The following is a 27,404-nucleotide window of genomic DNA, read 5'->3' on the forward strand; positions in this document are numbered from 1 at the left end:
TTATTCCACTACAAAAAATTTTGAATATGCTTTCCGAACCTCCACACTTAATTTGAATATACAGTGTGTAAAAGCCAAATGAAATAAATTCATTATTTCGGTTACTGAACATATTTTAACAAAATCCCGTTGACATACTTCAACGGAAAAATGCTACCCCCACCTGCAACCACCGTCGAATGACGGAATATAGGCTTGTGATACATCGTTTGGAAGGTATCTCCATTCTTTATTCGAAAATGTTATGGCTTTCAAGTTTATTGCAACAATTGAGGTAAAATAAATTAAAATTATGTGGTTACCAAAATTCGATAAAATACACTCGAGAATAATTTTCGTGGCAACGTTAGCTTAAAAAGCCTTCTCAACTTGTTTCGTATGTTACAACATTAGTTGTAAGTATTTTAATATAAGTTTAAAGTTCGTTAACTTCAAGCCAAATGATTGATTACGGAGATAAAACCCGAACACAACAGAAAGTAGCTCGTCTATTTCATGGGAAATGTTCTAATTTATCGTCCATATCTCAAGGAACAATAAACAAAATAGAGAAGCAGTTTCGCGAGTTTGGTCATGTGTGGCAGAAAAAACAGCTGCCAATGCAATGAGAGATGAACTCAAATTAGATGTGATGTTTGAGTTTGAGGAAAACCCACATACATTGAGTAGACAGGCTTCCACTACATTTAATGTCATACATCGATAGTAAACATATTAAAAGAAAATAAAATGCATCCCTATAAAATGATACCTACTGAGGAGCTCATGGAAGACGATTTTGATAGAAGAACTTATTTTTGATAGTAAATGATGGACATGTGGGATAACAATATCATCCAATTAGGTCATGCTACTGGTCAATGGAAGATCCTCACTGGATGAGAGAAGAACACACCCAATACCCTCAAAAGGTTGATCTGTAATAATAATAATAATAAATTTAATCTTCAGAAACATACAGTTTAAAGACATGTCAATACATATGCTTGAAGCAGTTTGAGATACATTACTATGACTAAGTTAAAACAATAATAATAATAGTAAGTCACTTGACTATGATAAATACACAAAGTCATAAAAAAAACATGTAAAATATAAAATATAAAGTGCAGAAGTTACAAAAAAAAGAAATAAAATTTGTAACTATTTGAAATGAAGTGTTAATATTAAGATTAAACATAGATACATACATGTGAGACTATTAGTTTAGGTTGGGTTTATGACTGCTCAGCGAGTATACGTCATCAAGCTCCCGTTTATCACACAAGTTTCATATTCCTCTAGTGAGTAAGAAGCGTTGTCCGTCAAGAAGAGTTTTATAGTGAATTTAAACGTATACATGGTTGCATATTTTAACTTATCTGGTAGCACATTATATAGTTTGTAGTTGAGTGAGTTTTTGGAAGATTTAGCAAGTCTATATCTGGGTACTCTGATTTTATTGGCCCCCCGGGTATTGTGTTCATGGACAGCGGATTGCAGAGTTAAATTCGGCAGGTTCTTATGTATTTCCAGTAGTGTGCTCAAAATAAAGAGAGATGGAAGGGTCATAATTTTCAGTGCTTTAAAAAAGTGGGCAGGGATTGTAGGAAATCATATCATTGGCATCTTTTTCATTGAGAGCAACTTGAATGGCGATAATTATTTGGCACTACTTCAAAATGATGTAATTCTAAGTTTAGCAAATTTATATCCTGATCCAGGAAACCCCTCAAGTTCCAGTGAATACGATATGGTTTCAGCAGGATGGAGCACCACCACATTACCAAGTTAATGTCCGGTAATACCTTGAGACAACATTTCCCAATCGGTGGATAAGGAGGCGAGGATCGATTGAATGGCCAGCGCGATCACCTGATCTTTCATCATTAGATTTCTTTTTATGGGGATATGTAAAGAGCAATGTGTACAAAACTGAACCTTCTCATTTGAATGACTTAAAAGAACGAATAACGCTTGCGATTAGGTCGGTCACGTCTGATATGTTAAATAATGTTAGAAGACAGTTTGATTTGAAATTAGGATGTTACCAAGACGTTCGCGGTGAACATTTTGAACATCTACTTTGTTAACATCCATAGTTCTTTTTCATTACGTTTTGCATTTCATTTCAGTTTTTGAGTGTATTTTATCGAATTTTGGTAACCACATGATTCTAATTTATTTTATCTTAATTGTTGCAATAAAGTTGAAAGCGATAACATTTTCGAATAGAGAATGAAGAGACCTTTCAAACGATCTATCACAAACTTATACTTCCCATTTAAAAAGTTGGGGGTTGTACCTGTCATTCGAAGGGGGTTGAAAGTAGGGGTGATAGTTGAAGAATGTTGAATTATAATTTACATTTGATGTCTTTCGGGATTTTTTTTTCAAATATATACAGTAACCGAAATAATGAATTTATTCCATTTATCTTTTATACACTGTATGTTGAAATGTACTTTGTAAGCTTATTACAAAATTTACTGTTTTTTTTATACATGCACAACTGTGTAGCTTGTACCCATCTGTATTTCTGACTTGTCATAAATGTAATTCACGCATAGCATGATCAAATAAATCTATCTATCTATCAATAATCTCGAAATTACGACTTCAAACTTCAAAATTACGATTTTAATCTCGAAATTTCGACTTCAATCTTGAAATTACAACTTTGAAACTTGAAATTGCGACTTTGAACCTCGAAATTTCGACTTCAATCTCCTGATTTTGAGATTGAAGTCATAATTTCAGGATTGAAGTCAAAATTTTGTATTTAAAAGTCATAATTTTCAAGAAACTAACTTCTTTATTTCCGAAGATACTTGTTCGGTTGAACAATTAGACAATCAAATAATTGAATATCCCGTTTTCAATTTAGTTCAGAAAATGTACATATTTTGAATGAGACACCCTCTATATTTATACCTGAGTTGATTGCCAACTCTTTTCTAAACTTAAGAGGTTATCATTAATTCTATCCTGAAAGCATGAAATTCAATATTGAAAGAAAAGAAAATAATACATATTCGTTGCAAAATTTGCTATTTGACTTACGTGCTCAAAGTATTTTGTATGTAACTCATCTTGGAAGGCGGTGTATAATCATCTCTTCAACGAAACTCGTCACTTTGATGTTTTTACATTTACAAAAATGAGAAATACTTGAAGCATACATACTGTGTCAAAAAAATGCCGACTGGGATCTTGAACGATATATTCTTATGATAGATAGAAAGAAATGATGATTCCAGATCAAAGATACAAAATATACAGATCGAATGATCTGTTGCCAAGCGTAAGTCGAAGAAAATATTTGTAGTAAATAAAGAAACAAAAATAAATGTGCTAGCTTATTGTGCTGCATATGATGATTCAAATGACAGTGACCATAAGAAGGCCTATTAGACATCGTAGTTCATCCCTATTGTAGTCCAACAACTGCATGGTATCAAGCTGCAAAGGGTGGAGTGAGCCAATCCTGTGAGATTCTGCCAGAAGTCCATAAATATTCTTGTCATCCAGGTGTTCAATGTTTGTTTGGCAACGCCCAAAGCGATGCCAATGGTTCTGGTTCGATGAAGCCGCCTGCAGCACCAGGAATCCAGACCAGAGAAAATTTGTTAAGTCTTCCTATCGAGGAGAGTCGTTTTTGGCGACCAATTTACACGTTGCTTGGTTGGAGCCAAGAGCTTCCAACGCCGCTTGACCGTGAATATTTTTATTGACTTGTGTGTGAGGTTGGATTTATCCAATCTCTCCACACACAATTTGATAGCGTAAATTTCCGCTTGAAATACAGTCGCATAAGTTCCTAGGCAGGTAGATATATATCTCTGTCCTGGGTCTGAGACTAAAAACATCTGCACCAGAACCGGAAGGTGTTTGTGATCCATCTGTAAACCAACAACTATCTGCTCTTGATATTTCCTTCTCCCGGAGGATCCAGTCCTCCCTACTCGGGAATAGTAGAATAGTAGTTGTCAGTTGGAGGCATAAAGTCAGAGGTCATTTCCAGAATGCTGTGACTTCCAGTGTCAACCAACAGTCTATTGCACTCTGCATTCAATTGATTCGTGCAATCTACCTCCTCTCCAGTAAAATGTGGAGAGGAGATGGATCTAGAAGGATCTCCATGGCCGCTGACGGTGTGGTACTGATGGCACCAGTGATATTCAGACAAGCCTGTCTCTGTAAGCCAGAGAGCTTTGCTTGGGCCGTTTTTTGTAAAGCCTTCGGACACCAAGCAACTGCTCCATAAATTATCATTGTTCTCACAATCATCACGTGAATCCAATGAATTTGGTTGGGACCTAAGCCCAAGTTTTACCACTAATCCTTCGACATGTCCATAGAGACAGTCTGACTTTGTGTAAAACTTTTTCCAAGTGAGCGTTCCAGGTGAGTCCAAATGGAATGACCTCACCATTGAGGTAAATTGGCGTTAGATTGTCCGATTTTCTCCTCTCAGTGAAGGGGATTAACATAGTTTTGCTGGGGTTGACAGACATCTGTTCCCTTAGGCACCACAAGCTACCCTTCACGACGTGAACCTTGCCAGGATGACAAGGTCATCTACATAAGCTTGCATCAGGAGCGACCACTGAAGGGGAGATAGTACCCTAACTTGAAGGCACCCCCTGGTAAACCTGAACCTGATGGCCTCTCCTTGAAGAGTCGTAGTTGTAGTTCTGTTTACTAGCATGCCATAGATCCAGCCAGAGAATAACTCACGTTCAGTACAAGATATCTATCTCAACAAAGCTTCAAATTTATCGATCTTCTTGTGACAATCTTGGAATTCTCATCTATAACTGACTGATTTTCCGAATTAGTCTATGACTTGCACATCATTTTATTATTTTTGGGATTACAGGTTCACAGGTACAATGCTTTCATTATTTTCGTTGAAAAAACTTTTTCAAAATGATTATATAATTCTGATCTGAGATCCTCAATGAAAAATGAATTTTTTACAGCGTTTTCTGCCAACATCGGTCAAAAGTGGGTTAGAGTGAATGTTCCTCAGTATCGAATGCCAGGCGAAACAGCCATGCTGCAGTGTGATTACGACTTAGGAAACGATACCCTGTATGCTGTCAAATGGTACAAAGAGCATGAAGAGTTCTACAGGTTCGTCCCCAAATCACGACCCCAAGCCAACTGGTATGAAGTGGAAGGCGTTCACGTGGACGTAAGTGAATTTGTTCTCTGAAATTTCAAATCCTATTGTATATTTTATGATATGTTTTGACCTGGCAAAGAACATACTGAAATCAATTGACAACACTTGAAATGGGACTATGTCTGCTGATCTTCGTTTCTGAAAATTCAGATCTTTTTCCACTTTCCGTAAAAATATTTTTCTTCTCCGTTATATCTATACTTTCATAGAACACAACAGTGTATCGTAAGCGATATCCCGATTTCGTCATGGATTGTTCTTCACTTAAATGTTTCTTACTTCCTCTTGACCACCACAATACGGTTAGATTTGATCCTTACTTTCATTCTTTAGTCTGAATGATAATCAGAACGTATGGAATATAGCTTAAATTAAATTTTTTGCACAAGCGGCAGAATATAGAACCCTTGTTAGTTAGACTCTGCTAACTTGATGAAAGAACTATTGAATTTTATGGACCATAATGGACGAAAAAGTACTAGGAGATGCGTACAATAGGAAAATCCTGGAAAATTATGATACAGTAAAACCTCTCAATAGAGGCTACCCTCAATCAATTGCTCATCTGGATTTTTTTTTTACAAAAAACACAAGCACTACAGAAAAATCCCCAAAGCGCTCTCAGAGCGGTACTTGTTCAAAAGTAGCGATTCACATTGGATTTGAATCGCTGGAGATTGAATCCATTTGAAAAAACGTTTTCAGGAAGTTTATTCCACATAAACGCAGTTCTCTAGATAAAAGAGTTCTAAAACAGTGAAGTTCAAAGTGTATTGAGTTGGATCTCAAAACGATGAGCAGCCATAGTCCATCGCGTATTTCTGATATGCACCGCTTTCGGTGAAATCAAATGTGTCAAGTCACTTGAACACTTTCCGTGAAAGTATCTATAGAAGAGAGACAAATCTCCAACCTTTTTTCGATGTTTCAGGCTATCAAGGTTGCACTTGACGTTTCCGTCTACAATCAGGCTGTTGTTTTTTTCTAGATGGAATTCAGCAACCTCAGGGTATGTTTGGGGGCAGAGCTCCATACATGAGAACGATACTCCAAAGAAGGTCTGATCTGAGCTTTATAAAGCCTCAAAAGTTGCTGAGGTGTATACAATTTTCTGTTTCGTGTTCCAAGCTTTCGAAAAGCAGCCTTTGAAACTCCAGTGACATGATTGTGGCAAGACATATTGGTGTCCATTTTAATCCCCAACAAACTCATTGAAGCAGAAAGCGAAATTGTTTTGCCTGACATTATTATATCAGGTTCGGAGACATTCATTTCTTGGAGAAAACCGATGCCTGGGTTTTTGTGGCATTGAATGGAACCTGGCTACTTTCATCTCAATTCGAAATCACTTCTAAGATCCTAATTAATATATGCAGTCTCCTACTGCCTATGATGATGTGACTCCGTAGCGTATGTCCTGGAATCCAAATAGAATGACGCGACAAGTGTACTGTCGTCAGCAAAGGAATATATTGGATTCTTGTTTTTTTCCAATAACTCGTTGATATAGAATTAAAATAGGGTTGAAGACAAATATGGATTCCTTGGGAACACCAGCCTTGACGGTGAACGTATTCGAAAGATATGCCACAACGACCATTTGTAGGAAACGTTCTTTCAGGTTTTTCTTGCTCTTGCTCTTGTAAAAACTTCTTTGGATTATTGTTTTCATGTATGTAGCTCCGTCCCTAAGCATACCCCGAAGCTGCTGAATTCCATTCTGAAAAGGGTCATCCATTTGATTGAAGACGCGAACATCAGCTGCAACCTTAAGGTTGGAGATTTGTCTCTCTTCTGTAGGTACTTTCACGAAAAGTGTTCAAGTGACTTGGCACATTTGATATCACCAAGAGCGGTGCATATCAGAAATACGCGACGGATTGTGGCTGCTCATCGTTTTGAGATTCAACTCAGTACACCTTGAACTCTAATGAACTCCAGGACTCAATCTAACGTCTCCCATCTTCTCAGTTCAATGTCTGAAGTCTTCAATGGAAGATTCAGTTTTTTTCTTGAGCAGCTACAGTAGAGTTGTTGAGTGTTTGTCCAGCTCAAATGAAATCAAATTTTACGTTGTTTTCTAAATATCAGTGAAACTTTCAGATGCTCCATAATATGTAACTTCATCTTATATTCTCTATAATTGCCTAGAACTAACTGAACATTTGTGCTGTGTATTCATGAGCAGGAGTTAATAGTAGTAGTTACTGTATTCTCTAAGGTGGCTCACCCCTATAACCCTTTTATTATTGGAGATAGAAAAACTAAATTTTAGGGGTTGTGTGTTATAGTTCAATTTAATTTTTTTGACATATTTACTTGCTTTTCCGTTCTTCCGATTTGATCGGAAATGACCCCAACTTTCGATTTTTAAATGGGACATACTATATATTTTTACTTATTTCGATCGAGAATGACATTCTGAATCCAACAATACTTAACTTGTCAATTTTTGACAAATAAATAATTTTTATTCCAATTTTAATATTTTGATCTAGAATGTCATGGATCGTGTCAATCGCTTCATTCTTGATCAAGTAACATGGGAAAACTACGACTTTGGGGCTTATAATTTCACAGTCGTTTTAAGAATTATTTCACAGTCGCAAATATGAATTTTTCCAGTTAACTTGATTTTTTCAAATGGAAAGGGGGTGGCTCATCGGCTTCTTGTTGAAGATCATTTTCTTACGAATAATTTGATGCCACAAACTTTCACTTCATTCTCTTTATTTTTTGAATAATTGCAAGAAACAATACCTAATACCCAATAACAAATAATACGTATTTGCACAAGTCCTGTTATTCTAGTTATCCATGAAAAACAATTGAAGCTGTTGCTAGACCTACCCAAACAAATAAGCTGATGAATATGCTGTCACTTTTAAACATTTTTTTGTTGTGTAGTTTATAATTAGATATGGCAAATTTACGGAGACACAGAATGCAACTGATGCGGCTTGAATTTATGCTCAGAGGTTCCCTAATCGTCGCCATTCCACTCGGCATTATTTCCCAAAATTGGAAAGAAAAATGCGAAATGAACCAGAAGAAAATGCCAATAACTTCATCGTCAGTGAAGAAAAAGAAGTAGACGTTGAAGTGAATTGTACGGCGTCAATTCGTCACATTGTTTCTGAGTGTAATGTAAGTTATTAGTCCGTTTGGAGAATTCTTCACAAATATAATTATCGATCATTCAAGTACCAACTACACCAACATCTTTTCGATAACGATTACAACCGAAGATTGACTTATTGCAAATGATTTTTGACTAAATACAAAGATGTACGTTTTCCATTTAAAATTATTTATTCAAGTGAAACCCGATTCACCAACTTGGGTATGTTCAATAGAAATAATAAAAGCTACTCTCAAACAAATTTACATCTGATGCAAGAAAGAAATTTTCAAGAGCGATGGGTATGGTTTCAATTGCTGGATGGGTATTATCGGAGGAAAATTTTGGGGCCAATAATTTTCGACGGACAACTGAATGCGGAAAGATATCTACAAGTCCTTAGAAATCAAATTAATTATTTCATTGATACCCACTTGAGATGTCTGGATACCTTCCAAAAAAATATTTAAAAGTTTCGTTGAGTAAAGATAGAACGTTCTCCAGTGACCTCTTTTTCAAAGAAAGTAATATCCTACATACAAGGCAGCTACACTGCCAGAAGATTATTCTGAAAGTCGTTGAGAACAGAATAAAAGTGAAACCAGTGGACCACATGTATAATACTACGGGTATTACATAATACATTTTTAGCTCCTAGATGCCAAAAATTGGTAGGTCAAAGACACTGGAAATATTCTGGTCCAAAGATCTGGAGCATAGTACTGGAAAAAATACAACTCATTAAAATACAAAATAAATTCAAATTCAAGAAAGAACTGAAAATTTGGCTCAGAAATTCTGATCGAACTCTGTTCCATCAAATTATTAATCAGAACACTTTAAAAAATATATTTGTAATGCCTACCTTACTAAAATACAATATGGTATTTATGAGTGAGAATAAAACCCCCTGTAGAATGAACTCAATAAAAAGTAGTTAATTTCAATACCATCATGTCCTTATATGTTTCATATTATGTATATAGTTTTTCAATTCATTATGCTAATTTATTTTCATCAGTTTATATCTATTCATTGTATTGTATTCAATTTATAGTCAATAGTTTATATCTATTCATTGCATAGAATACTCTAACATACATATTTTTTAGTTTAGTTACGGTTTAGAATTTGGCAATATCATGCAAAAAGAACATTTTTTCGAAAATTTTGCTTCCGTTATGCCTACGTTTATTTGCCGAATCTATGTTATATTCATGTGATCAATATGGTGAATAAACTTTATTACTATTATTATTATTATATTATTATTGTTGAAGATTTGCCACTGGCTTACCAAGTTGATATTCATTTTCAACAACATGGAGCGTCACCTCACAATTCTCAAGTCGTAAGAGAACATCTGAATGACACCTTCTCAGAAAAGTGGATTGGCACTATCAAGAACTAGAGCATAAAGTAAGGGTGGCATTTCAGAACATAACTGAGGAACGGCAAATCAATATGATGTGCGCAACAATTGAAAAAGTTGAACTTTGCTGTGATCAAGGAGGAGGTCATTTTGAAAATTTATAACCTTAACGGACTAATTTGAGACTTCCTTGCAATTATTCAGAAAAATAGAGAAAATAAAGTGAAAGTGTGTGGCATCAAATTATTCGTAAGAAAATGATCTTTCACAAAAAGCCGACGAGTCACTCCCTTTCAATTTGAAAAAATCAAATTAACTGTAAAATTCATATTTGCGACTGTGAAATAATTCTTAAAACGACTGTGAAGTCATAAGCCTCAAAGTCGTAGTTTTCCCATGTTACTTGTTAAAAAAATAAAAATTGAAATAAAAATGATGTATTTGTCAAATATTGACAAGTGGCGTAATGTTGGATTCAGAATGTCATTCTGGATCGAAATAAGTGAAAATATATAGGATGTTCCATTTAAAAATCGAATTTTGGGGTCATTTCTGACCCCTTTGCCGTACCGAATGTACGGCAAAGCAAGTAAATATGTCAATAAATTTGAATTGATCTATAATACACAACCCCCAAATTTCGTTTTTCCATCTCCAATAATAAAACAGTCATGGGGGTGAGCCGCCTTAGAGAATCACCCTATACAGTAGCTACTACTACTAACTCCTGCTCTTGAATACACAGCACAAATGGTCAGTAAGTTCTAGGCAATTATAGAAAATGTTAGATAGAGTTGCATATTATGGATCATCTGAAAGTTTCACTGATATTTGGAAAACAATGAACAATTTGATTTCGCTTGAGCTGGACAAACACTCAACGACTCTACTGTAACTGTTCAAAAAAAACTGAATCTTCCATTGAAGACTTCAAACATTCAACTGGAAAGATGAGAGACGTTAGGTTGAGTCCTGGAGGCATACTGAAAAGCAATTGAAGAAATACCTCCCATATCTCAAATTCCCCAATCAAAATTTACTATATGATGGAAAAACCTGCCTTAACTGGAAAAATTCATATTTGCGACTGTCAAATGATTCTTAAAACTTCTGTGAAGTCATAATTCTCTACGTCGTAGTTTTATTATGTTATTTGATCAAGAATGAAGCGATTTACATGATCCATGGCATTCTAGATCAAAAACTAAAAATTGGAATAAAAATGATTTTATTTGTCAAATATTGACAAGTGAAGTATTGTTGGATTCATGATGTCATTCTCGATCGAAATAAGTAAAAATATATGGGATGTTCTAATTAAAAATCGAAAGTTGGAATCATTTCCGGTCAAACCGGAAGTACGGCAAAGCAAGTGAATATGTCAAAAAATGTAAATGTTACTATAATACACAACCCCCAAATTTCGTGTTTTATCTCCAATAATAAAAAAGTCATAGGGGGGAGCAACCGTAGAGAATCACCTGGTATACCATAAACCAAGAGACATTTCACCAATTTTCTTTATTGCTTCATCGTAGTATTAACTACTGATTATTCTGCAGTATACATTTGCGATTGCTATTTCAAATATTTTGGACGAAACTCATTCTTCAGATCAAACTGTATACCTATTTAGTTAGATTCATTCAAACGGATTCGGTATGCCAATTAACTGAAACACTTATGAAACTTAAATTTTCATTTGTTTATTATGGCAGTAAATAAGTAACGGCAATGTTAAAGTGGGCTACTCAAAGATTGAGTTAACTGAAAAAACTCCAGAGATACAGAACTCATTCCAGTTATAAATTCCAAAGGTATTTTGCCCTGAATGAAACAAGTTAAATTTCAAGAATTACCAAATATTACTTGATGTATTTTCGTACAAATGCCTGAGTTAGTTTGTCGTAAACATAAATTAAAGTGGATGAAATGGACCCAAAACGAAAAAATCAAATAACAGCTCGCTACAAAGTCTTTTTCACTAAATATTCATCAAGCCTAATGAGTCAAGATATAAATCTACGACTGGATAGCTTATGTTTAGATGTATTTGTGTTTGCGTCGTAATTACCATTCCTTTCCTTTCATTTCAAACAGCTTAATTTCCGTTTTTCGGGTTCACCGCGAAAAAATCTTCGCATTCAGGATATTCTCATAACGAAGCACACTGGAGAAAGTGAAGGAGATAGTATATTGCTATGTATACAGGGCTCAAAGCAAATCAGGTAAACGAATCGAATTCAAAAAAATCCCTGTAATTGATGAAATATATTATTTTAGCAGATTGTTTGAGAATTGATCAATATCCACATTCATTTAATCAGTTCGGACTTCCATTGTCTAATATTGATTTGAAATCCCTGAAAGAATCTGTACAAAAAAAAAATTTAAAAGATTAACTGAAAAAATAATTTTATTAAGCAAAAAACTGAAATTACAATGAAATAACAGCCTGTATGTTATTTCATTTCAACCAAAAACAACCAAAAAAATTGACTATTAATACTAACTGAAAAATAAAAAAAATTATTGACAAAAAATGAAAATTAAAAATATAAAATTGAAAGATTCCAAACCAAGTTGCTTCACGACGTTTCGATTGTTAGTATGCAGAATCGTCTTCTGGTGATAACTGGACTTATTCCTTCGGGATCTGACTATTTATATAGGTCGTTCGACTGCTTTCACCTATCCCCTCCTCCATCTCACCGCTTCATTGGTTTTACGGAGAGCTGACCGTTTGACGGGAGTTGGTCATGTTCCGCTTGATTAGATGTTTCCATATGTTACGTATCTCTACGCTAGCTTGGCTAAATGCGTTGTTGGACAACTTATATACGGCTTCTCTGAATTTTATCCTAAACCAGGGTTCTCCTTGTGGATTATTTCACCCTGAGTCCACTTGATGTTATGTTGATGAGTCGAAACATGCTCTACTATTCCGAATTTGCTGGTTTCTCCTTGCTGTGTGTGTTTCTTATGCTCGGCAATGCGAACTTTCACTGGCCTCTTAGTTCCACCGATGTATGATCCTCTCCACTCGCAGGATATTCGGTAAATGCAATTTCTTGGAATCGCAGTCCGCGTTAGGTGGCCTGGTTTTCGTGGGACTGCTACGGATAGTGTTCCCACATCTGAAACAGGTTCTGGTTTAATACTTGGACCCAATATTTCTTATGTAGTACTGGTACTAATGATGATTGGATTCCTGGTTCAGATACTGTCCTGTGTGAGTGGGTTTTCGATATACAGATGTTTCCCATTTAGTGTCGGTTCTCTTCACCAATACCAAAAATAGCAATTCGTTATGGACTTCCTTCTCCATTGTGAAAGTGATGGAAGGACTTACGTTGTTGATGTGCTTCAGGAAAGTGTCCATGGACCCATATTATGGAGGTGTCGTCCACGTATCTCAACCAGACTCAGGGCTTCTTGTGGGCTTGTTCAATGTTCACTCCATATATATATATTGGTGAAAGTGGCAATTCCATTGGCAGTCCCTTATCTTGCGTAAAGAATTCGTCCTTCAGTTGGAAGTAGCAGTTTCGTACACAACATCCTAGTGATTCCATGATTACTTGTATCGGTAATTTGCCCTATTTTTCAGGTCTCCATCTTCGAATAGCTTCTTCTGTATGTGTGAAAGCCTTCCACGTCGAAACTGATCAGTTGATCCTGCTCATTGACTTCGATTTCCTCTAGTAGTTCAACAAAATACCCTGAATTTTTCACAAATGATGATGTTTTTCTTTGTAGTGGCTTAATTATTGGTAGAGAAAATCTGAACATATTGTGAGTGGCTGAATCTCTAGAGCTAATGATCGGTCTGAGCACAACGTCCTTCTTCTTGTGGATTTAGGGTAGTCCATACAAGAGAGGGGGCTTACTGTGGTGCGGTGTTAGCGATGATCTCTCTTTGTCGGAAAAATAGACTTGGTGTTTTTTCAAAGTCTAGAACAACTTCCTTTCAATTGATGCAGTAGAGTATCTTACGATTTTCGTGGATTCTCCTTTCTGAAGCACCTCTTCGATCTTCTGTTCAGTATCCATCAGTATCCATCACTACAGTAGCGTTTCTCATATCTGCAGGTAAGATCTTGACGATGTTGTCTCTATGTAGCCCGTTCAGGGCTCTCAGTTCTTCATTGCTGATGTTAGATGTTGGAACTGGTTCTAGATCTAGCTGTTCTCTGATTTTCCATTTGAATTCTCCTGCCTCGATTTGATTAATAAGGGAACTGGTGGATTCCACTGCAGTTATTATTTCCAAAGTAGGCACAGATGTTGGTGCAATGGCGAAGTTTAGATCTTTCCTCAACAAGGATTTCTCTATGTCTGTGAATGGGCAGGAACTCATGTTGATGACTTTGGCGGCATTATAGTTGTCCTGTTTCCGTTCTGTATTTGGGTATTGTCTTCTCACCCACTCTTCCCACTTTCTGCTGTGGGTTTTTCTCATGTCTTGTCGAATCTTCAAACATGTGCTTACAATGTCGTCAAATATTGGTCCATGATCCTCTTCCAAAGTCTCTTTTTTCATTTTCTCAAATCGTTTTGTGGCATCCTGCATCAGAGTACACCTCTTTCAACGGTGGTAATTAATTTGAGACCTTATCAGTGCTCGGCTGGCGCGTTCCAATATGCGTTTGACTCTCTCCTGGGATTGGTGATTTCAGCAAAAAACCTTTGGATATGATGTTGTTGTCTCTAGCTCTGCACAAGAAGCTGAGGTGAGTTTTTTCTTTGGTAAGCTTGACCATGGTCTTCGCATATCCTCGGAATAAGTCGCTAGTTCCGGGTCCGTACCAGGCATTCAACGTTTGTTTAAAGGTGGTTGACAATGTTTCGTTGTGCACCACAAACCACCTTCAAATAATATTCACATTGTTCCAAATCCATTCCTGATTAGTTTTTCAATGCTGTTCTTCTGTTTAAGTCGATACACATAATCAAACTCGACAACTCTATTCATTCATTTGAAATTCAACTCAAAACATGATATCACAATTATTTCATCGATCTGCAAATGAAAATCTACAAATGAACATTTTTCGAAAATTCGACAGTATACTAAAATCGATGAGCACAATTCAGCAAAAATATTTGTCGAAATGTTGGAGCCTTCGCTAATACCGGAAATAGGTGTCAACTTGTAGTGGTTGTGGTTTTTGGTAGATATTAGCGGTTCGGACCCCTATTGTTTAAAATCAGAATGAAATCTATAACGACTCGACGAAGAAATTTCGAAAATACCAAAACCGAAATGAGTTAGGCTGAAGGAAATGAGCTGGAAAAAAGAAAAGAAACAAGCAACGAGTATAGAATTCAAATGAATAAGAATGTTAATCTTCGAAGAGAACAAATTATTGGGAGCTGAAATAGAAGTGGATTGATAAATGGATTGAACAATACATAAAATGTCAATATAGATACATTCAAAATAAAAAAAGGACAGGAAAAAAAACTGTTTGAAAAAACATTTCATTTCACGACTTTTCGTGTATCCACAATCGTCTTTGGACAATACCTGTTATCGGCTTTCAGATTTTTCTAGTTTTTTCATTTTCCTTCATTACTCCTCTGATTTTTTTATGTTGGCGTAAGGTTGTTTCAAAAGTTTTGTCCATTCCATAAGTAATGGAAAAAGTTGAAAATTAAGCCAACACTTGGTTTCTAGCAAATAAATTGAAGTTGAAAAGTGACAAAACTCAAAATCTTGAGTTAAACACTGTTGGTTCAGTTAACAAAAGTGTAAAATTTATTGCATTACTCTCGACAGTACTTTATCTTGGCATCAACATACAGATCTTCTCTCAAATACACTATCTAGTGGAATATATCCTTCATCAACTGCAAAACATCTCAAGCGGTGTGATTCTAAAAATGACTTACTTTGCATTATTCCACTCACATGTGGTGGTTCTTTGGGGAACCCTCCTGATTCGATGAAAATTTTCAAACTACAGAGAAAGAATACTGGCAAGTGCAGGTTTCCGGGAGAATTCTGTTGATTAAAATCTTTTCAACTCTCGGCCAAATAACTTCAAAGAGCTAAGTATAACCAAATTCAAAAAAGGCCATTAAGAATTTGCTACTCAACCAATGTTTTTACTCAGTCTCGGAAAACTAGGATCATTTTAGGATAGCTATGTCTACTCGAGATGAAACATACTCACCGGTATCGATTGTACTGTGGTAGTCTGTAAAAACCCCTATATATTTATTTATTCATATATGTACGTAGGCGACCCCTGCGATGCTTAATATTTTTACATTTTTTCAATTTACTTCTTTGTTATATATGTTCATGTAAGAAAGCCTTTACACTTGACTTACTACAAACTAGTGTCCGACCGAAACTGGTTTTTACGACCGAAACCGAAAACGAATTTCGGCAGCGGTCTCAGTTTCGGCTGAAACCGAAACCGAAACTTTCTTACAAAGATTATGTTTTGATGGAATAATAAAGAAAACGTCATTACAATCAGTCAGTCTTAATTTTTTTATTTTTAAATCACAACGTTACGCAGTCTTCGACATGTTTACTTATTGATAATCAATATAACAGACCCTTATTTAAAATACTTAAAATAGGTGAGGTGTTTATTTGAGTATGTGTAGATCCTTCTTTTGAATATTTGAATATTATTGATGGTTTTTCAAAAATATTAAACATAAAATTACTTATTTAAGTTGTTACCTAATATCACAATAGGTACTTAATATTTATATAATAAACAAAGTAAATCACGAAGTTAGTCACGACATGATTAGGTCTTCATCGTTTGTATGAAATTCAACGCGCCGAAAATGACCGATCACAGCGCGGGAACTCACGAATGCGGTTTCGGTCGTAGTTTCGGCAGGTTTGCCGCCGAAATCGATACTAAACCGAAACCCGTTTTTTGCCGAAACTCGACCGAAACCGAAACCAAACTTTCGGTTGGACACTACTACAAACATGAAAATGTAACGTAGTCAATAAACTACGAATTCTAATTGGACAAAAGCGCTGCCGAAACAGTCCGAAAAATTAACCAGACATTTGACAATGATACTGGTAATGAATGCCGTGTTCGACGTTGGGTTGCTGAATTTTGCTCTGGAGATCTTATCCTCACTAAGGGAAGAGGATTCGAAGACCCGGGTTCAGACAGAGCCATCACAAAAGGTTCGTGAGATGACGGAAGACATGGTGTAAGCTCCTATGCGTTTTCGATGGTTCTAAACGTATTGGAAAGGTTAACTAGCTCGAAAAGTAGGTGCCCCTCGATTCGAACGATCGACAGAAATTGTCACGTTTCGAGGTCTGCACTTCTTTGCTTCTTTGCATAACCAGAACGATCCTATTTTGGATCCACGTGTGATAAAAAGTGGATCTTCTTCAACAACAGGAGACGTTCAGGACAGTGATTGGATACCAACGAGCCATCTTGACACTTCCCAAAGGCGAAAATCCATCAAAAAAGACCATGGTTCCTGTATTGTGGCTAGTGTGATTCACTATAACTATCTGCAACCAGGCCAATCATCACAGCAGACTCCTACTTTGAGAAAATCGATAGAATGTACCAGAAATTGCATCAGCAGTAGCAGATACTGGTCAACAGAGAAGGTCGAATCCTGCTCCACGACAACGCCCGTCCGCACGTTTCACAAATCATTGGTTGGAAATCAAACGAATAGGGCGTCGAAGTACTGCCTCACCCACCATACCTCCCAGACCTCTCGCCAACCGACTACCATCACTTCGATAACTTTCTAACCGATAAAAAATTCGCCAATCAGCACCAGGCAGAACCAGTTTTAGAATCCCAAGCAGGCAATTTTGATGTAATTAATCGTTTTGTGTTATGTTGGCACAAGTCCGATGATTCAAATGGCGCCTATTTCGTTTGAATTGAATAATTTCTCACTAATATATTACAGTTTGAAGTAGATTCATGAAAATGGACAGAACTTTCGAAACAACCCAATATATTATTGAATCTCAGTAGGAGCATATTCATACCTGATACTAAAAATATCAATTATATGTCATCTGCTCATCAACGTATTTATTTATATCCAGCAACTGAAATGATGTGCATCTCAATCAGTTTTCTAAGATTATTGAATACTGTTTCTATCGGAGATTATATGATTACTTTCAGTCATTCAGATTATTTTCTTCTAGTCGGAATGCTTATAGAAGAAATAAATCTACAGTTGGTACAATTGATCAACTCATTAAACATGCGCTGGAAATCTTGGAAAACAAACAGCAGATTTTAGAATTACTTTAGGATTTGAGCAAAGCCTTTGACCTCGTTGACCATGCCATATTGTTACATGGTATATGTGGTTCTGCATTGAATTGGGTTGGATGTTATCTGACTGATCGTAGTCAGTTGGTCTGTGTGAATGAAATGAATTCTGAAAGAAAATGTATATCAAGAGGGGTACCTCAAGGCTCTGTTTTTTGAGACCCCTTCTATTTTTGGTTTTCATAAATGCTCTTCCAAAATTTTCTTCAAAAGCTTCCATTACTGTTTTGCGGACGATACTAACATCTTGGTATCTGCAGGAACTATGTCGGAAGTAATTGTCAAAGCTAATGAAGTAACTGATCAAATTCTTGACTGGTGTTATATAAATGGCCTGGTGCTGAATTCTGCTGAATCTCGAATGCTCAACTTTGTTACTAAAAATAGAACAATTGATAAAAACTATTTGATTAGATTAAATAATGAAACTTTACATTGAGTTAATTGTACTAAATTCCATGTTGATAGTGTCAAACTGAAGCTCAGTAAACATATATATTTACTTCGTCGGTTAAAATAAATATTCTCTCTTGATGTTCTCAAGCTTTTATACCACAGTTTAATTCAGTCAGTAATTTCCTATGGTCTTGAACAGTGGGGCTTATCAGCTGAAGCTGATGGAGTTTTTGTTATTCAGAAAAAGGTATTCAGAACTCTGGCTGGTGCATTTTCAAGTGAACACTGCTCATTTGTTATAGTTTATTAACAATGTCTAGTTTGTATATCTACCAATATATTGTTATGATAAGTTTTTTTTTATAAGATTATTGCAAAGTTAAAGATTTTCAAATTTTAATTAGTTAAAAGTTTACATTTATTTTAGTAGTTAAAAGTTAAAAGTTTGTATTTATTTTGATAGTTCGATGTTAAAAGTTTTTCATATTATTATTAATTTGATGTTAAAAGTTCACATATTTTGTTAGTTCAGTGTTGAAAGTTTGTGAAAATCAAAGTTATTCTTAGATGTTTAATTTTATTAGAAAGCCAGATACTTAGCATAAGGTATTTTGGCGCAGTTTTAGGGTAATTTAAGTTTGGTTTGACAAAACATTTACAAAAATTTGACATTCATTATATATTTTTTTAACTTTGAGACAAAGCTTTATTTTCAAAAACACAGACATACAAAATTTTATTTATAACACCTTTCCAAGAACTCTACTCTGAGAAAGAGAGCTGCATGAGCTTCGATTGAGCTGAGCAACCTTGAAGAATAGAGGTAAGATTTAGAGGTAAGGACAGGTATCTACCATACTCTTCTAATTTTATATATTTATAACAATTTATATATATATATATATATATATATATATATATATATATATATATATATATATATATATATATATATATAAAATAAATAGATAAGTACTCCTTGATCATTCCCATATTGATTTCAATTTAAGAGCCACCGGTATACAGCTGTTTCAGCCTATTGGGCATCGTCAGTACCGGGCAGGCGGTCCTCGATTGAAGACAAAATGAGAAAAAACCAAGAAAGTACTTGATAAAAATAAAAACCACCAATAGGTGGTTCCACTTATGTTTCGCTTGCGTTTACGCAGCTATTTTTATCAAGTACTTTCTTGATATTTTTATTCTATCATTGCTAGAAATGAGCAAATCCATGAACATTTCACCAGAAATAATTCTCAACTACATCAACTTTATAGTAGATTGACAGTATCAAAGAATCACCCCATGTGCATTCGGGTTAAGTTAAATCCTCAAATATCAATGTCTTTAAAAGGAGACTCAAGATTTTTTCTGTTGCAAGAAGTATACTACTTTGTGAATGAGTTTCTCCTTGAATCCTAATTTGTAGCTTTTTTATGTATGTTTTATGTTTTATATTGACTTTTTTATGTTTGTTTGACCTACTGAATCAGCCAGTATTTTATATGATGTTATGTTTTTTTTGTCTAATGTGATTGTGATGGAAAACTGATTCGATAAATGTATGATTGATTGATTGAGTTATATACTTGATACTAAAATAGAAGGTGAAACTGAACCTTCTGGCATAGGCATAGTATAAATTCAAAACAAGCACTCTCCCAATAACCAAAATCGCAGTACTTTTCTCGACGTATGTTTTACCAACCAAGTCTTCACAATATGTTGGACTTGAATCCGTCGAGCAATCAGGTCTCTAAGACTTCCATAAACCTAAAAATGTTGGAACGCTACTGGATCACTTTTCACTCTCTTCTCATCTCTCAAGCCAATAACGCGCAGCGAATGTTTTAAAATATATTTAGTTTTTTATAACTTGCTACGGCTCTTTTTGCGATGGAATAATATTAAATTTTGTAACACATATCAGGTAATTTCCGTTCTGCTCATCTTTAAGGATTAAAAACTCATAAATTATACTCCATAGTTGGGTTGAATTCGTTTAGTGGAAAACGTCTACGAACATGCAATTCAAGTGGCGGCATTGAAATTTGTATTTGAAAATTTAATTCACTTTCATTTTGGTTTCTTATGCTATTGAAATTGAATTTGTTGAAAATGTGATTCAATATAATAATGAAGAATACATGGAAAACACTGTATAACTAGGAAAAACGGTGAAAGAAGAAGTCCCAAAACAGAGTTCAACAGCGACAGCCATGGCTGTTAGATGCCATTATTGATACCAATGATGTAAATAGAGTAATTATATTGATTCTGCTAGACTACTCGAAGGCATTCGACCTAATGAATGATAATATTCTTCTGTTAATGTAACATTATTTGGGATTTAGTCACTCAGCGTGTATGTTGATGAACTCATACTCACATAATAGAACCTAGTTGATAAAATTAGATGATGAAAAACTTGTCAAAAATGACTTTCAGGAGTCCCTCAGGGAAGCATCTCAGGGCCACGTTTAATTACACTATATACTTCATATTTTGTAAATGTTTTGAGATACTGTAGCTATCATCTTTATGCAGACGATACTCTAATATATTACTCTTTCAAAATAACAGATCTCTAGTTATCAGTAAAGTTTATCTATAATGATTTTGGTTCGTCATATGAAATTTCAACTGATTATGCTCTGAAAATTGATACAAAAAATCAGTAGCTTTGATATTTGGTAATACAAATGTACTTTTTGACAAAACATGTGAATTTAATAATTGGTAATTTTTTTCAAGCACAAAACACAAGCACCATAGAAAAATCTTTAAGGTGCTCTCAGAGAGTTGCCTATGCGAAAGTAGCAATTCACATTGGATTTGAATCGCTGCAGATTAAATTCTTTCGGAAAAACGTTCCCAGGAAGTTTATTCCACATAAACGCAGTTCTCCAGATTAAAGAGTTTTTTAACAGTGAAGTTCGAGATGTACTGAGTTGAACCTCAAAACGATGAGCAGCCAAAGTATGTCACGCATTTCTGATATGTACCGCTCTTGGTGGAATCAAATGTGCCATGTCACTTGTACACCTTCCGTGAAAGTATCTATAGAAAAGAGACAAATATCCTTCCTTTCTTCGATGTTCTACAAGGTTGCACTTGATGTTCGCGTTCCCAATCAGTTAAAAGGCTCTATTCTGGATGGAATCCAGCAACTACAGGGCATGTTTGAGGGCAGAGCTCCATACATGCTTCATAACGCATCACAATTTGCTGAGGTGTGTATAGTTTTCTGGTTCGGAACAGTGTTTCAAGCTTTTGACAGGCAGCCTTTGCGATTCCAGCGACATGTTTGTGCCAAGACATATTGGATTCCATTTCAACCCCCAACAAACCTACGAAGCAAAAATGGTAATTGTCTGACCCGACATCATTATATCTGGTTCAGAGACATTCATCTTCATGGAGAAAACCGATGCCTGGGTTTTTGTGGCATTGAATCGAACCTGGTTACTTCCACCCCAATTCGAAATTACTTCCAGATCCTCATTGAGATATGCAATCTCCTGCTGCCGGTAAAGATGTGCCTCCGTAGCCGATGTCCTGGAATCCAAATTGAATGACGAGACAAGTGTGCTGTCGTCAGCAAAGCAATATATTGTATTATTTTTTCAATAAGTCGTTGATATACAATCAAAAGAGGATTGGAGACAATGTGGATCCCTGGGGAACACCAACGGAATAGTAGCAATCCCAAAGGCAATATTTGTCACTTGATATTAAGAGATGAAGAATATTCGTAGATCAATGCATAGTACCTAGTCCTTAAGATAAATCCTTACGCTTCAAGAAAGCTTATGAATTACCAATATCCTGAAGAAAGCCAAGATAACCGAAGTTAAAAAGGAATGAAACGTAAAAATGATGTCTGAGCAATGACAAATAGAAATACTATGATTGATGGAAAGAAGAATGGAATCTGAGAACTTACTTCAACCCGACAAAACCCATCACTAGGAGAAGACTGAATTCTCTAAGAAAACTTGCAGTTTTCGGAGTTTACTGGGTTTTATGGCATTCGTTACTTACGGGATAGCCATATTGAAAATCAAAACCTTAGTCGAGAACACAGTTGGGCAGCAATAAAATCACCACCAGCCTGTTACAGTTGCCTGCGTAAAATCACTTCGTTGCACAAAGAAACACAAATCTGTTTGTTCATAAGAAAACTTTTGATATACTGATTGGAACTTTTGGTGCAGTAATGAATATTACTGGAGTTTATTTCCAACACCAAACTGTTATTTTAACACTTCAACACGTGTTTCGATCAACAAGTGATCATCTCCAAGAGGAAGATCAAACTAATCCAACTTACGAAGTTATCCTTATTTATACCATTGGTACCTCTTATAGGTACCTACCTGCGTCTTAAATTAATTTCGCAATATTGCCTTATCTACTAGGAATCACACGTTGAAAGGTAAGACTTCGTTAATCCTTAGTTCGCACAAGTTTCGACTTCTGAGGGTTGTTGTGCGTAGGGGTGCGACAGCTGGTTAACGGAAAAACAGATTTTAAACAGATTTGAATTAATTTTACAATGTGTCCTTATGTAATAGCCAGGTGAATTTAATAATTAAAATATTATTTTGCAGTCCTTACATTTAATGTCGATGCAAAATATTATGAACTGAGAAAAAGATCTATTAAAATAAAACATTAGGAACACTTAGCATACTCAAAATATGAAAGACTCAAAATCAGCAGTCACCCATCATATTTTGGAACAAAACTATTCCATAGACTTTAGTTCAATAAAATTAGTCAGACAAGTTAACAACAACAGGCATCTAGATGCCTATGAGAGTGTAGAAATAGGTAAATATAATAATATTATGAATAAGGGTGGTGGACCAATATCTAACAGTATACTATACATACAATCTAGAGCAAATGGACAGTAGGTTTAATGGACTGACGCCTATCAGAAAACAACTACTCCCCTGGCTGATACCACGAAGGGCGTTGGATTATATCCGACAGGCGTCAGTGCAGGAATCTTCACAGAAAATTTCCTGCATATGCAATTGGCAATACAACTGAAAGAGTCGACCTTCAATTATGGAACGGGCACACTTGCAGACCGGTTTTGGGCTTATTAGCCACTCATCAGTACAAGATAGTGACCATCATCGACCCAAGGTCAATGATCTTCCACAACTGAAAATCGAAATTCTTTCAGAGTATTTCATTCCTCTTCCAAAGTAGGAGCGAACATCACAAAATGTCACTCCATCTAGTGGACGAGGTACTAACCAACTGCATATCCGTAATTTGCCCGATTCCTCTGAATAAGGAAGAAAAACTTTCTTATTAGTCAGTGGGCTATGCTTGAAGACTGGCAGTCAGTTTCAGTTTCAGTTGTATTGCCAATTGCATATGCAGGACATTTTCTGTAATATTCCTGCACTGACGCCTGTCGGATATAATCCAACGCCCTTCGTGGTATTAGCCAAGGGAGTAGTTGTTTTCTGATAGGCGTCAGTCCTTTAAACCTACTGTGTAGATATATAGAGACTGGCTTGAACGTTTGAAGTTCATTTGCTTTAGATTGTTGACTGCCAGTCTTCAAGCATAGCCCACTGACTAATAAGAAAATACTATACATAATACAGTATACATAGTAAAATCAATTTGATACTAGTAGATGAAGCAATATTGTGAATTTATCTGTTTAGAAAATCTGTTTTTTCGTTAATCAGTTGTTGCCCCCATACGAATGACAACTCTCAGAAGTTATGAAACTTGTGCAAGCTAAGGACTAACGAGGTCTTACCTTTTAACGTGAGATTCGGAACACGGTTGCAGAATCATCCCAGTTTCAACCAGATAAAATCTCTCGAGGAAAATATCTGGTCGAGGCGGGAATACAACCCACGGCCTTCCGATAAGGACACATTGTAAAATTAATTTAAGAATAGTAGTTAAGGCAATATTGTGAAGCTAATTTAAGACACTTAAAACGCAGGTAAATAGAAGAGTTACCTATGGTACAAATAAGGATAACTCTCTCAGTAGGATTAGTTTGATCTTCCTCTTGAAGATGTGTCAAGGTGTTAAAATAACGGTTTCGTTTTGGGAAAAAACTCCAATAATATTCATAAGAAAACTACAGACTACCACGTAGTCAGGCCCTAAAATCATATGATTCAGAGGAAATAACAGGTGTCCAGACAAAAACAGTTGAAAGAAACTTAATCTATTTGTATAATACATGATGTTTTCGAATAGGAAATAGTCAGGATGTTGAAATTGAATGAAATAAGAAATGGATCCTGAAAAATTAGTATTTGCTAAAAGTTCAAGCGGAGATGCTTGAACTTAGTAAACATACAAAATACTGAAGAAAACACAGATAATTTCAACAGAAAAGAAGAAGCTGTGAAACTCAAACGAATATGGAATCCCATTCTAAGAAGTTCAAAAATGGCAAACAGCATGAAGGCAGGTAGAAAAGGGTCGACGAATCTATTATACATTTCAGTGTTGCCAACTGGATGAACCATAAAGTCGCTACACATGAACCGACATTCCGCTATACTGCTTCATATTCCGCTACGCTTGTAAATCTGACGCTTTAAATACCACAGAACTTACATTTTGTAGTTTGTGTATCGTTCAGATACCACAAAACTGAACTCTAACTAATTTCAGGAATTATGCTAATTTTTAACCGCGCAACTCAGTAGATGTTACCTAATTTTCTAAATTCACAGCATTCAATTTTTGAAAGCTATCGTTTCGACCAAATATTTCTTAGCTTCAAATAATGATTTTGAAAAGTAAAACAAAATATCAATTTGTTCACATACTTATAGTCACACTGAGCTCTTGAACGATTCGCGACAGGTCCAATCCATCCTTTCAAGTTGAAATCAGACAACCAATGTTGAAAAAGTTTGTTTTCGAGACTTTTTGTATTTTTTTGAACATGTCCCATTTCCGTCAATTTCAACTGCGGACGATCATTCACTCCAGCTACAATCAGTTGAAAATCTTCCATTTCCATTATAATTTGTTTCATAGAATTTATAATACTGGAGATAGTTGAGATTTTCAGATTCGAAATATTGCAGGTATCTGATATGAATGAAAATATCTAACAAGATTCTTCTTCCCTTTCATCATGTAATGGCCTCAGCTACTAAGAGTATAACGTATTGACTCTGCATTCAATTATTCAATTATCATCTGTCAGCTTCGAATGCTGTCCACTGCCTCTTTTTCTTGAACATCTTTTTCAATATTGATTATTTGTAGAAAATTCCTCTACTTTATATTCAAATCCGTTACGCCGCTACCGTTGTGTAAATTCCGCTACTGTAGCGGAATTCCGCCACGGTTGGCAACTCTGCAATTTGCCTGATCTAGATACACGTATTTTCATACCATCAACATAAATACGCTTTACGCAGCCGTAATATTAAGTCATCGGAGATGAACTCGGGATTTATAAACCTCTGAAAAAGGTAGCCACTTGTGCCAGCAAAATTCCAAAAATCAACGGCTTTCAAACCCGAAAAATAGTGACACTGAAAACTTCGGCCGTGAAAACCTTAACCATTTTGTCAGTGAAGAAAACATTTGACATCGCTGCCAGTGTCAAATCTTCAAATATATCTCAAAAATTGATCTCTCCTAAAAATATACACTTTCAATTTGAACAAGATTCCTATGGCTGGGATTTATTCAAATAAGCGAATGAATGTTATTTTTGTACTGTTACCGATGACACAGGTGGATTCAACCTATTTCGTGACGAAACGTCGCAATTAGGAACGAATTGAGTTTTTTTTCTTATAATGTTATCCGTATTTGCTACTGAACAGGCGATAAGATAAGTGTCTTACGGCGAAACATTCGATGTTTGTCTAGCAGTGAGGATGATAGTGACATGTAAGAGAAATTTTACTAACACCGGTGTTAAAATTATTTTTAACACGATTTTTTTCGACCAAATAGCAATAAACGAAACATGATTATTCAATTTTCAAGGAAATTTTATTGTGAACAATAGATATAGATACAATTGAATTCTGTTACAAATGTATCATATATATTAAACACCAGCAAGTACTTCAAATGTGAATGTGTGAGATGTAACAGGACAGTTGTACAAAAAACTTTGTTTGATATTTGTGTTGAAAGTAAGTTTTATTTTGTGAGTGAAAAAGTTTGCGAAACAAGCGTATCGAGTTGAGCAATTTCACGAACCTTACTTTAACATTCATATCATAAATAGCTACTCTTTCGTGCATTTCAATGTTTATATAAAAAAAGCTGTTTCGAAAAGCTTTCTCTTCCAGTGTGTGTTTGAAAGTTACTTCTTTGCATGATCTACACATCTTTGTATGAAGTTAATTATTTGAAATTGATTGTTTTCCTTCTCTTTTCGGAAGATTCCCACATTTTTTGTATCAAGATGGAGAAATAGAAGGCCAAACAAAAACTTTCTTTCCCAAAAATTGATCTCTCTTTAAAATATACCCGTTCAATTCAAATATGATAATAGCAATGTCATCGCCAGAAAATTTTACACATTTTTTTCAGAATTCATTCTTGTCATTGGTAATGACAAAGCTAAATTTACTCGTAACGACCGAGGGTAAAATCAAGGGTAGAAAATACACCTTTGTATAATACATTCACCCAATTATATTTATTCCATATTGTTTCATATTGATCTGATACATATTAACAAAATGGTACATCAGTGAATATTATTATTATTAGACATTCGATATCTGTTTTTTGAGTGAAAGTGAAAGATTTCTAGGTTTTCACTGCATCACTATCAGAAAATGGAAAACTGTCTAACAAGGTCAAAAACCAATTAACTTCAATAAAAAAACTCTTCACAAAGAAATGTAGATCATATTCGTTGTTCGATTTTTCTGACATCTTCAAAGAAGATTATATATATATATATATATATATATATATATATATATATATATATATATATATATATATATATATATATACAGGGCTATTCAAATTCGTTTCTGTACATGAGGA

General features: G+C 35.3%; 1 protein-coding gene across 2 annotated transcripts in view; it reads left to right on the forward strand.

Annotated features, from left to right (window-relative positions):
* Nucleotides 1–27,404, forward strand: part of LOC111505249 (uncharacterized) — a 265,863-nt gene that overhangs the window by 39,540 nt on the left and 198,919 nt on the right. For both annotated transcript variants that reach the window (XM_074178233.1, XM_074178234.1), the window contains exon 3: nucleotides 4,965–5,179. In XM_074178233.1, the coding sequence (XP_074034334.1) occupies nucleotides 4,965–5,179 (215 nt within the window). The remainder of the gene's footprint in view (nucleotides 1–4,964; nucleotides 5,180–27,404) is intronic.

This window comes from Leptinotarsa decemlineata, unplaced genomic scaffold, assembly GCF_025532065.1.
Source record: "Leptinotarsa decemlineata unplaced genomic scaffold, Ldec_3_MD MMD2_tig00003736_RagTag_RagTag, whole genome shotgun sequence".
NCBI classification, from domain to species: domain Eukaryota; kingdom Metazoa; phylum Arthropoda; class Insecta; order Coleoptera; family Chrysomelidae; genus Leptinotarsa; species Leptinotarsa decemlineata.